The sequence below is a fragment of the Mytilus trossulus genome, chromosome 11, assembly GCF_036588685.1.
Source record: "Mytilus trossulus isolate FHL-02 chromosome 11, PNRI_Mtr1.1.1.hap1, whole genome shotgun sequence".
NCBI lineage: Eukaryota > Metazoa > Mollusca > Bivalvia > Mytilida > Mytilidae > Mytilus > Mytilus trossulus.
In genome coordinates, this window is record NC_086383.1 from 28461629 (window position 1) to 28475096 (window position 13468).

Below are 13468 nucleotides of genomic sequence, written 5' to 3' on the forward strand. Positions count from 1 at the left end.
CAAATATAGTTGACCTAATGCATAAAGTATTAGAAAAATAGACCAAAACTAAAAAACTTAACTTTGACCACTGAACCATGAAAATGAGGTCAAGGTCAGGTGACACCTGCCTGTTGGACATGTACACCTTACAGTCCTTCCATACACCTAATATACTAGACCTATTGCTTACAGTATCTGTGATATAGACTTGACCACGAAAACTTAACCTTGTTCACTGATCCATGAAATGAGGTCGAGGTAAAGTGAAAACTGTCTGACCTTGCAAGGACCTTGCAAGGTACGCACATACCAAATATAGTTATCCAATTACTTATAATAAGAGAGAATTTAACATTACAAAAAATCTTAACTTTTTTTTCAAGAAGTCTCTGAACCATGAAAATGAGGTCAAGGACATTGGACATGTGACTGACGGAAAGTTCATAACATGAGGCATCTATATACAAAGTATGAAGCATCCAGGTCTTCTACCTTCTAAAATATAAAGCTTTTAAGAAGTGAGCTAACACCGCTGCCGCCGCTGCCGCCGGATCACTATCCCTATGTTGAGCTTTCTGCAACAAAAGTTGCAGGCTCGACAAAAATAATATGTTTTTAATAGAAATTCTTTCTAAAACATGCACTGCATGTTAAGCAATGAAATAATGGTCCTTATCTTATTTTAATTTAGAATTATTCTGATATGATTAACATTTCTATAAATACTTGAATTAGATTAAGATTGGTAAATTATATTTTTTCTCTTGGTTTACATGTGATAAATCATGTTTCCCAAACTACTTTCATATTAAACCTCTGACTTTTATTCAGTTTGTGAGTTAACCTCCCCAGTTTACACATTAATAACCTCTAGAAAACATGTCTTTAATCCTTTATTAAAAAAAACATGCAAATGAGAAATATTTGTAGATGCATTTCTGCTTAATTTAACATGACTATACAAAAATTATCAAGTAACACATATCATAATTGTAGGTATTATATAATATTCTTCACAAAAACAACATTTATATCACAGTTCCATGTAAAAGAATTAAATATACACTCTTTACTTAATAATTGTGTCTATTTAAAACAAGGCAAATCACCAGTCAATAAAACATGAGAGGGGAAAGGACCTTTGAAGGGATTTTGTGATCAGGTGTTTTAAAGCTTGTGATTTCAGGATTGACCCGGTCGGGATACAGGATTTCTTTTTTTAATTTCAGGTTGTCTGGATTTAATATTTCTTAAATGTTGGATCTCTGAAATCCATGTTTTTTAAGCCCAGAATTTCCAAATCAGGACCCCTCAGACCCCCCTCAAACATATCTACAACAAAAATATTGATCCGTAAACATTCCACAATAATATTCAACTGTAGGACAAAAATATACACAAATCTAGATTAAGGTGGTACCTAACACTACATGGAGATAACTCTATAAAATCAACTAAATGTTTTAATTACGTTGTGTTGTTAAGGGTATATTAATTAAACTTCTCAATAATCAAAATAAGTGTTTGTCAAACTGCTATATAACCAGTGTTATTTTTCTGATAAAAAGTTTGGTTCAAATTTTTTGAATTTTTTATATTTTTGTCAATTAGGATCAAAGTAAATACTTTTTCAAAATTTGATGAAAATTAAACGAGCCAAATTATTTTTAGTTAAAGTGTTGGGTACCACCTAAAGTGTACTTTTAAAGTACAATTATGGTAAATGAATATACATAGTATATATTTTAGCAATTGTGAATATTTATTTTCAATCTCTAACATTTGAAAACAAACCCAAGTTTTATCCTTGTTATAATATTTATTTCCAATGGGGTGGGGTCTCAACATACAAAGTTGGTAAAGACATTTGGCTGCGGTTTAATTCCCCTACTTCCAGTTTCTATATGTTAATGGGAAGATCCTAGCCATCAATTTTTGTCATCATATTTAGAAGTATCATGAATTTGACATGGAAAACCCCATATCATCAATTAAATGTTTCAACATATTATGTCTTTTTGTGGACAAAGGTTAAGGTCAAATTTCAATCTCACCGAAGAAAATTCATAGCAAAAAGATGTCAATACTCTTAGTCAGATGCAGATTTCTTTACAGTGATAAGTATAAAAAAAAGAAGATGTGATACATTTTGTTGTATAATTGCCAATGTGACAACTCTCCACAAAAGACCAAAATGTCACAGAAATTAAAAACTGTAGGTCACTGTACAGCCTTCAAGAATGAACAAAGCCCATACTGCATAGTCAGCTATAAAAGGCCCCGAAATGACAATGTTAAACAATAAAACAATTCATACGAGAAAACTAACGGCCTTATTTATATAAAAAAATTTTTTTAAAGCTCTGTTGTGTCACAAGGCTGTGTATGGCATGGTGAGATCTATATAAAGCTTGAGAATAAATGTACTGCACATGTAAAAATGAAGTCTATACAAAATAAACATTGCACAAATTTTTCTTAGTCATTTAAAAAAACCCATCAATAACAATATTGGTGATAATATCAACGGACAATAACATGTAACTATCACATAGTTTTATCTAACATTACATTTTATAAATCAACAAAATAATTTTGTTTGAAATATATAACTCATCTTGAAATAAACAAAAAATCTGTCATTGTGTATACATGTACTCAATGTACTATCAAAATTTGAACTAATTTCAAATGAGAACACTGTGTTATTGTTTGTATGACTTGAGATTTCTCTATTAAACTGGTAACTCTGCAGGTGGACAGTGGAATCTATGTACACCTCTTTTCTTGATTTATAGAGATATGTCATTGTTTAATTAAATAACCACCCAATGAATAATCCACAACCAAATTACATCAAAAGATATCAAAATACTAATTTTACAGTATTCTCATATAAATGTCCATTCAAATATACAAATAGTGACTTGATACAAATTATATCATTTATTACATATATGATCTATTTTCCATTCCTGAATAGGAATTATTTGGATAAATAACCATGCTGTGGCTGACCTCCATTAGAAACCACTGAATGATATGACGGAGGTTGTTCTGTAGGGGCTGTTGGAACAGTGTACTCAGCACTTTGATTTTGAGGATAAAACATGAGATGATCCTGATTATGAATTGATGATTGCTGCTGAAGTGAGGGTCTCCCTGATGAACTTTGATTTTGGTGTCTAAATGCTGGATTGTCATGAGAATTTGTTTGTTGTGTATTGGTAGGTTCCGTTGAGAAAGACGATCTTCCATTGGATGATGACTTACTGGACTTGGCTCTGCTATGTCTAATAACACAAAAGGCAATGATGACAACCACTAACAACCCAATGACAATACCAGCTATAGCTCCACCACTTATGCCTCCTTCTTCATCAGTGTTACAGTTATCTTAAAAAAATATAACAACAATCAATAAATAAATTTGGTGTATTAACTATCTTCTAATTGGTTAAAAATATAACCTTTATTTTCAATGTTGTCAATATTCATGGCGAGACGCCCACTTTGATGTTATGTATTCATACACCAACATGTGTGTACATTGTTATTGTTAATATAAATAATATAAAACATTCACTGGGCCTTATTTTTTATAGAAATTTATTCATAATGAATGGCAATAATTTATTGAAACACTTAGTGGATTAGTCATTGTGAAGAGTCAAAAATGAATTTTATGGGTCAATAAATTCAAAATAATTAATAGCCATTCATTAAATGGCCCTGTTTTCCTGTAGGCAATAATATATATGTTGATGTTAAATGTGAACATTTTTCATATGCATGAATTATTTAATTTTGGATGTAACACGTCTTCTGATTGGCTGACGCTATTTTGTTATGAGCCCATAGACATAATTTAGTCATGTGACCGTGACGTCATCAACGATTTTCATGGTTTTCTACGGTTTAAAATGGATATAAGAATTAAATTATAAAGAAATGACTAATATTTTTTCTGTCTATTGGAAATAACATAAAAAATGTGGTGCACACTGTTAAAAACTCGCTACGTGCGTTATTCAGTGTGCACCAAATTTTTTATGTTATTTCTTCATAGACAGAAAAAATATTACAGTCATTCCTTAGATAGATATTAAATTACACAAAATCTCTGTTTTGCTTAGAACTGATTGCGTGTTTGATTTGTGTTTGCTTTACATGGCATTAAAACACAAAAAGGGCACTTAAAGGCTCTTGGGACTGATGGGACAGTAATAACAAACAACAAAAATTAACTTACATTAAGGATGGTGATCTAAGGTGATCTAAGGTAAAATTTTATGAAATCAAGAATTCAAAATTAATACTTTAAGCTTAAGGAGTATTAGTTTAGTAAAGGATCAAAATAAGCTAAAAACATTGATAGGTCATGGAGCTCCTTTTTGAGATATTTGATTTATAAAATATGGCAGGAACAGGCTGACTTGGACCTTTACCTTATATTTGCATTGGTATTATTTGGGTCTCAAATCAAAAGAAAGAAAAATCAAGAATCTGCTTACAATTTGTCAAATGAACTTTTATGAGATAATTAAGTCTTATGTTAAAAGACAGATAGGTGTTATGGGGCAATATATTTTACCTTGTATAGTATGGAAAAGCACCAAGGATTTCGAACATTTGACACTTATTCCAAAATCTCACCTTAGTACATCCTTAAGCTGAAGTGAAATAAATAAATGAGAAGTAATTTGAATTTGTCAGATCTATAAAACATAAACATAATCTTTGAAAGGTGAAACGTTTTAAAAATTAATATATGACATTACCTCCAACACAATTTTTATATGGGTCTTTAGATCCAACTTGTCCAAAGTAACAGACACTCTGTAAGGCACAATATGGCTGTTGTAGTTCCTTGTCATTGGAATTTTTGACACACCAACTACATTCTGCCACACCAAAACAATCACTAGAGGGAGTAGTAAAATAACATTTAATGTCACTAAACACTTCAATTTAATACACTGTTTCAAAGTGTTTGTGCAAGGACTTTTCTGTCAGGAATTAACATTCAATAAAACATATGAAACAAGTGAAACTGCAAGCTACTGTTCACTGATGATACCCCCGCCGCAAGTGGATAATATTAATAGTGTAAAATCATACAAGTGTTCGATAAACAGGAAGTTGTCAAGTGATCAATCTGAAAATGCATCACACAGTAAAGCTGACTTAAATAAACCGTGAAACCAGACATTGGAACCCCCCTTTTTTTTGGCCGATCAATGCATTTGAATGGGGATATATAGTAACAACCCACCCACCCTTTTCTCCTGGGTTGGGACCCCCCCCCTTTTTAAAATGGCTGGATGCGCCAATGCCTCATTTGTTGTTTCTTTTTTAAATTTTTTAATAAATATCTTACTAGAAATGAAGATGACTATATTGTAACATAATTGTTGAAGGCCATACTGTTTCTTATAATTGCTTACATACACTTTATTTGATTGTGGACAGTTGTCTCATTGGCAATGATTATTTTTATATTGAGACCTCTAACAATGACATTTTCAATATAATTACATTTCAAAGATACATAACTCTAATTCTGTTGCATTTCACAATGAATATTTAAATCCTAATAAATTTCAAAACCTCAAAATGACAAAAGTATGATAACATCTTTTCACCCTATCCCAATTAGCCGTCTCAGAATCTAATGCATCCTGGGTAACATTTTCAAAAGCGTACACCAAAGCGTTTTGATTGGTTTAATACTTTATAAACATTGGAAATTCAACCAATGATGTAACGTTATTTAACCTTGGGGTACAAACAATGAAATTACCCATTATGCTTTATATTCTGAAACAGCCAATTATACCAGTAAATATTGGAATTACTGTAGAGTAAAGGCAGATAAGCCATTTTTAAAGAAAACTTACGATTTCTGTGTTCTTGTTGAACATTTTGGATCAAAGCAAAATTGAAGATTTTTAATCTTTTCTGCGTCATTCAGATTTTCTGTCTGTAGTTCTGGGTCTCTAGGACTACATGTTTGTGCAGCATCACTGTGAAAAAAATCAGTAGAAAACTTTACATATCAGAGTTGATAAATACAGAAATATATATAAATAAAGTCAACCTATGTTTAAGGAAGCTGGCTTGTCATGTTTTGGAATTTTGGTCAGATTTTTGGAATCCTTTGGTATTATACATTGGAATGCATATATATTAAAACAAATTTTGCCTAGTGACCCTCCTTTTTCTTTTCATATGTATAGTTTTAAGCTGTCTGTTAAAGTCTTTTAAAATTTTAATTACTTTTTAATAGTTTTTGAGGACTTTAACTTGTCAATGATAAAGCTATGAAAAGTCAAGAGAGAATATTTTCCCTCCAAAATTTCAATGGCTTGACATATCGAAAACGAGTAAGGCGACCTATATATTCTATAGATTCCTTTATTAATCCCCTATCAATATAAACTAGTCTTTTGAAAAGTTAATTCCTTTGAAACTGAGAAGCGAACTCCCTTAAATAAAAGAAGAATGTGTCTGAAGACAAGAATGCTTAACTCAAGCTTGCATATATGCACAATATGAGTAAACTAATAAGCTAGAGTGTGGAAACAAAATATCTGCAATTCTTAAAGTTACTCACTGACTTTATATGAACTTGGTCTGGGATTTTTGTTTTTAGGATAGTGTATGAATTTCATAAAATTTGGATGAAAAAACTTTAACTTAGAGTTACAGCCCTTGGATGGTGTAAACTTCCCAAAAAAACGTGTATGGTGTAATGGTGTAATGGTGTATGGTGCAATGGTGTATGATGTATGGTGCTATGGTGTATGGTGTAAGGGGGATGGTGTAATGGTGTATGAGGAATGGTGTGATCGTGTAACGTGCGATCGTGTATGGTGTGAATGAATGGTGTACGACATTTGATTGGTTGAAACCGAAATTCGTTTTCTTTTAATTTTTCGGATTGTAAACATAAACAAAGATGGCGATAGAGCGCGTAAGTCGATTATCTATACAAGTAAGACATTTAATTTTGCAATACGCAGCAGCACTTTTGTCAACAGTAAGAATTCAACGTGTTTTGGAAAAAACTCATAACATTAAGACATCTAGACAAGCAATACGGAAGGTAATTATCACCATTAAAGGTGTTGCAAGAGTCCCATATTTCCCTACATGATTGTATTCCGTCATCATGAGGTATGTTGGTATACAAGGAGGTGACAAGGAGGTGACATCTAAAGTGACAAGGAGGGTTTCCGGAGGAAGAGGGTTCATGGATTCCATTTTGCGAAGATAATCTGTAGTGTCTTGAATGTGAGAAGGAAGATACTCAAACATTCACTTGCCACTCCACTATGCCAACAAATAGTGAATACTCAAACATTTACTTGCCACTCCACTGGGTCTGTGTACACAATATTTTGTAATGTAACTTGCAAAACCCAGAATGTTGTATACATTCTTCAGTGTCGATGTGGCATGCAGTATGTTGGCGAGACAGAACAGCCATTCAACAAACGCATGAATGGTCATCGTAGCGACTACACATGCAAGCCCGACCTCCCCGTAAGTCGTCATTTAAGATCACATGGGCACGCCCAAGCTGATCTTAAAAAACTTACCATCACTATCATAGATCACAACGAGGATTGGTCAAAGGCCGACAGACTTGCTCGGGAAAGTTTTTGGATAAGAAAGCTGACAGTTTCCCCAGAGGGCATTAATGAAAAAACATAGAAGAGTCACTCATTTTTCCTACCATCACTAATTTCCTGCCATCACTTGTGGCCAGTAACTACGGCTTCCGTACTGGACCCTTACACTTTTCAGGAATTTTTTAATTATATTAGTTTTGATAACAGTTGGCAAGGATGTGTAAGTACTCAGCCACGTTCTATTACTTAACCTTAGTAAAAATTTATTACTCAATTTTCTTATCATCAAGTTACTATATTTTTGGGATGTTTAAATATGCAGTCTCTGATACTACTGCCTTACCGTTGTCATATTTTAAATATCATACCAGTTTAGATCCGTCAGGACTGTTTTTTGGGACTGTATTTCCACGCAGTTGTTTAACATCTCAACTGTCAACACCTTTGGGAATTTAGAGTTGTGCCAGTTCACATCATAAATAACTTTTTTTATTTTTGGCATATTTTCGTCTGGCGTACTAAATTATAATCCTGGTACCTTTGATAACTATTTGCGGTGTGTTTGGAAATTTTAAAAATTGTTCCAGCGTTTGCTTAAATTGTATAAATCAAGATTTTGATAGAGTCTTAATTTGAATTGACATGATTCATTTTTCATCGTGCAATTACCAAAGAAGGATATCTGTTATCCGAAATATCTAACATATTGTTCGTTTTATTGTGTTTTTGGTGATGTTGTATTCTTTTAGACGTGTTATATATATATATATTACAGTGTAGCAGATTTGGACCCATCACCTATTCAACATTATTCTACTAAGTACACATGGTTGCCTATGTTTTTTTTCAAATTTCATTTTAGTGAAATTCGGGTAAAAAGTAAGAGAAACTTCACAAAGAACAATTTGTCCCTAATCGCAACCAAAGATAGTACTCCTTTTTACAACTAGTGGAGTAGCTATTAAAGGTAAAATGAAGACACTTTCAGGGGCAGAACTTATTTTTGATCTGGATGTTTAACTTAATGCTATAATCTGTGAATTGATGATTGATGCCGATTTATTTACGAATTGCTTGTGATTTGCTTGAGGTAGGAATATGATTTACTTCTGATTTGCTTGACGTAGGAATATGATTTACTTCTGATTTGTTAAAGATTTGATAACAATTTCTTCACGATTTGAAAACAATTTGCTTCTGATTTGTAAATGATTTCAAAAAAATTTCTTGGCAATTTGTTTATGATTTGCTTATGATTTGTAAGCAATTTGTTCATGATTTGTTATTGTGATTTGTTAGATCATTTGCATGTGAAATTTTATCACTTTCAAATCACAAAGAAATCATACGATTTGTTTATCATTTGTTACCATGATTTGTTTGGGTTACTTTTAAGAGGTGATATTTAAATGTTTGAGACACTGGCTCTGCAGCCTTAAAAAATATCAACACTTACATTAGCAGGAAATTAAGACTATAATAAAATATAGTAATACAGTTAAAGGAAGTATAAATGTAAAATATATTTTACAATTTTTTTTTTTAAATTGTATAAAGGTCTAAAAATAATGAAAAGTTATTTTTCAATATGTATTTAAATTTTATATTTCCATGATTTAATCTTTTTCACCCATAAAACGTAAATATAAGGAATAATTTTGAATGGTTACAAATAAGGGGAAGTTAAACTGTCTAGTTGAAATATGTTTGTTTACACACCAATAATGCAATTTATTTACAACCTAAAGCTAAGGTAATTGGTGTTAATTAACAGTGTGTTTGACACCAAAGCTGTCAAGTGAAGCCATGCACTTAATGGGTCACTTAATTTGACAGTTTAAATAGCTAGATGATCTTCCTGTTCATGGAAGAATTACGAATTTGACGATATTTCAAAGAAATATTACTTATGAAATCAATCTCAAGGCTAAGAAATACGGGTGAAATCGGGTCATTTTCAGAATTCCCGGGTCATTGAAATGACCCGGTGGGTGTTCAGGGTGATTCCCCAGAATTGTGAAAATCTCGTGTCACACCCGCAGAAAATGGGTCACTTGACAGGTATGATATAATTCTCTTTGAGTCTATCTCCAATTTACAAGTAATTTCATCCCTGTTTAGTTAAACAGGTTCTAGTTTATATGTAAATTGCAATTGTCTCCCTTTATAGATTTTCCTCGAGTCTACCTGCCAACTGTCACTATTTGTGGGGGATTTCCCCCATGGAGGCTCTCAAATTGAATTTTTTAAAGAGCAATTATGTCCAGAATTTTAACAAAACAATAATTTTTTCAATGAATTGAGGCTTATAAAAGTATGAAGAAGCCAAAAATACAACATTACACTGCCCCCTTGAAGTTTATTTTAGGAGTATGGCAGCCATCTTGCACACAAAACCCCCATGGGCATTTTGAAAACTTGGCAGGTATGATTTACAAGCAATTAAGTCAGGTTCTACTGTATACTTACCCTAACAAAGTGTATGTATTGTTGCAATAATCAAAATCGGCATCTTTATAACACAAACAATCACATGATTTAGAACTGCATTTATAGGAATCAGGAGATATTCCATAAGTCTATGAAAAATAAAAGATAATTATGTTAATTTGCTAATAGGCTCTACTGAACTAGTTCGAAAGTTTTAAAAGTACACATGTTGACCTAATATGAAGTCGTAACGTTTAGACTTACATTTGTAAGGGAGATAACTCTTGTTTAAAAAAACACTGGGCCAGCTGAAGGACGCCTCCAGATGCAGGAGTTAATCGCTACATTGAAAACCCATTGGTAGCCTTCGGCTGTTTTCTGCTCTATGGTTAGGTTGTTGTCGCTTTGACACAATCCCCATTTTCATTATCAATTTAACTGATATTGACTGATGTTTCAAATTTGTCAACATTTATTATGTTTATCTCATTTAAATCTGAGAAGAAGTGTGACTTGAGTGTGCTCAAAATATAGTTTCCATTGACATCACCAAGCCAGTGTTACGAGGACGGAACAAATTTTTAATTTAAAAGATTTAGCTTTTGCTCATTTTTGAAGGCTGTACAGTGACCTTTCGTTGTTTAAATTTTAGTAATTTGATCTCTGGTGAATAGTTTTCTCATCTGCTATCATACAACTTCTGTACATACTGTGTAGCGGGTTATTTTCCTGGGGTGTAAATTTTCACTTATTTTCACAAATAGAACTCAATGGCCAAAATAAATTTCGCCCATTTAAAAGTGCACATGCAAAGGTATTGTTAAAAGTTTTAAATGCGCCTAAATAATAACTGCCAACATATTTCATATACCTTATTCAATGAAAATCGCGAAATTTTACACACGCGAAAATAACCCGCAATACAGTATGGTACTGACTTACACTGCAACACCTTGTAGACGTTGTGTAGACTTTCTGTCTTATTACAATAAATATATTGCTGTTAGGAACTGGATCTATCTTGTATTTGGTATTTGAATTCATTCTATCCTTACCATTCGTCGCAACCTGAAACAAAACAATAGGTATATATAAAATTAATTCACTTGCTTTATTGTAGTTTTTCATTCATTAAATGCCACGTAAGCTTTCAGCACTATTGGCTATTTTGTGGCAGCCATTTTTTATTGGTGAAGGATTTTTTTAGCCTAATTAGTATCCAATGGGCAGAAAATTTAGACATCCCAGTAATTTAACCATAGAGTCAAACACAACTGCCATGTGTGGTGCTTGATCTCACTATCTCAATGTTGACAGGCTAGTGTTGCAGTAGTTGACATCTGGAACAAATCCACGGTAATTAAAGAAATACTACCATTGTTACTGATTCTGATAAATGAGATTTTCTTCAAAATATTACTTTATAGATGCTGTTTTTTTTGCTATATTTGGGAAACAATAAGCCTTCCACATCTTACTGAATACAGGGACATTTTCTCTGCCTATTCATTTTAACTATTTTCAAAAGATTGATGTATGAAAATAAAACTACAGCAATTCTCCATGTACAGTCAATTCATTGTAAAAATATTGGACGGGAATAAATATCATTTTGAAGTTCTTTCATTCATATTCATTTTTTAGCCCCTATATTAATGGTAAAACTAGAGGGATTTTTTCTTAAATGAAATATCTTGGCATTTGATATTTTCAAAAAACTTCTTTAAAATCATACTTAATATGGATAACAACAAAAGAATTGAAGACAAACACGAATATGTCCATAGTATACAGATGCCCCAATCGCACTATCACTTTCTATTTTCAGTGGACCGCAAAATTATGATCAAAAGTCTAATTTGTCATTAAAATTTGAAAGATCATATTCTACGGAACATGTGAACTAAGTTTCAAGTTGTTAACACTTCCATCTCAGTTAAAAACTACCTTGACCAAAAACATTAACTTGAAGCAGGACAGACGCACAAATTTACGAAGGAACAAACAGACAAACAAACAGACGGACAGACCAGAAAACATGATACCCATAAATGGGGAATAAAAATAAAATTTACCCGGTATGTAAACTGCTCATTGATAGTTTCAAAATCAATGCATGAAGCTTTATTCATCATATTCTGGTTTATCAAGTCTTCAGCTATTGCTCTTTCCTACAAATAAAATAAAAAAATCATTCATACATGTGTATGTAAAATATATACTTAAATATCAGGTAAAGTAATTCAATTTCTAATTATATTTTTTCATAGATGTGATTCTTCCAGCGGGAGTCAAAATCTCCCGCTTTTCAGACCCTCTTCCGTCCCTCCCGTTAAAATTTGAAATCTTCCGCTTTTTTAAAATGTAAACATTGAAAATTTCAGTAGACATTTTTGTTTACAAAATTTGGATACAGACAGAGAAGAAGTCGAAAAAACTCGAAATTGATATGGGAAATGTACGAGAAAACCGGAAGTCACTATTTCCTGTTTTGATTTTGTTTCAAAGGTAAAATGCAATTAGCGTCCTGTAATCAATGAAGGTGTTAAGGATTACACTGTGTATACAACAACAAAAGACAATTGACAATACCTGGTGATAACTAGCTAGTTTAAGACACATACCAGGATGATTAAAAGTGAAATACTGACAAGAGATTAGTTGTATAAACAACGACTTTATGCTTTAATTAATTTGATGCTGTTGATATCAATTCTGCAAGGATCAGTTACTGAATCTCAGAGACAATTGAAATCAACTCAAATATGATATTTAAGGCTTGTATTCCACCCAAGCCAATGGAATACCAATATGAGTATGTTTGCCTTGGACAACTCTAAAATTTTAATATTTGACAAAATGCAAACCATATGTTATCACCAAATACTCCAGCAGCAAATTAAAGAAGACCAATTATATAGTAATCAAATTCAACTCTGCCTGGAGATCTGAGTTCAAATGGTGCAAGTCCAGTGCCTAAGGTTAAGACCATGCTTACTACACATCATGCAAAGCTGACTGTGGTTGCCCTAATGACTTGACCAAATATGGAGACAGCTACCCAACAGAAAGCCCACTACAAGTTTATATCATTTCAACATCTTCTGTTACTGGAATGTTGTGGTACCAAAAGTTGACAATGTAGCTTAAGCAGAGATATGTTTTGCCAACTAGGTATCATGGCTATTCACTTAATCTTGAACTATACATAGTAATAAATATTTGAAAACCCCTTATCTTCTAATTTTTCAATTAAAAATGGCTATTCAGGTATTGAAGGGTATGGAATTATTGCTTTGTTAACAAAAAAGAAAGATATGCAGTTTGAACACACAAAAAAACAACATTGCGTAAAAATGTATGTCGATAAAAGGTCGATAAAAAATCTCCAGTTATGAAGCCCAAACTCCAGCTGAAAA

At 32.4% G+C, this 13468-nt stretch overlaps 1 protein-coding gene across 1 annotated transcript in view; it reads right to left on the reverse strand.

Moving 5' to 3' along the window:
- Positions 1–377: 377 nt before the first annotated feature.
- The window catches only part of LOC134689921 (VWFA and cache domain-containing protein 1-like), a 30988-nt gene continuing 17897 nt past the window's right edge, over positions 378–13468 (reverse strand). The window contains exons 17-22 of the mRNA XM_063549886.1: positions 12125–12220; positions 10992–11117; positions 10089–10198; positions 5883–6008; positions 4764–4906; positions 378–3378 (exon numbers count right to left, since the gene is read on the reverse strand). Coding sequence (XP_063405956.1) covers positions 2969–3378; positions 4764–4906; positions 5883–6008; positions 10089–10198; positions 10992–11117; positions 12125–12220 — 1011 coding nt within the window. The 3' untranslated portion in view covers positions 378–2968. The remainder of the gene's footprint in view (positions 3379–4763; positions 4907–5882; positions 6009–10088; positions 10199–10991; positions 11118–12124; positions 12221–13468) is intronic.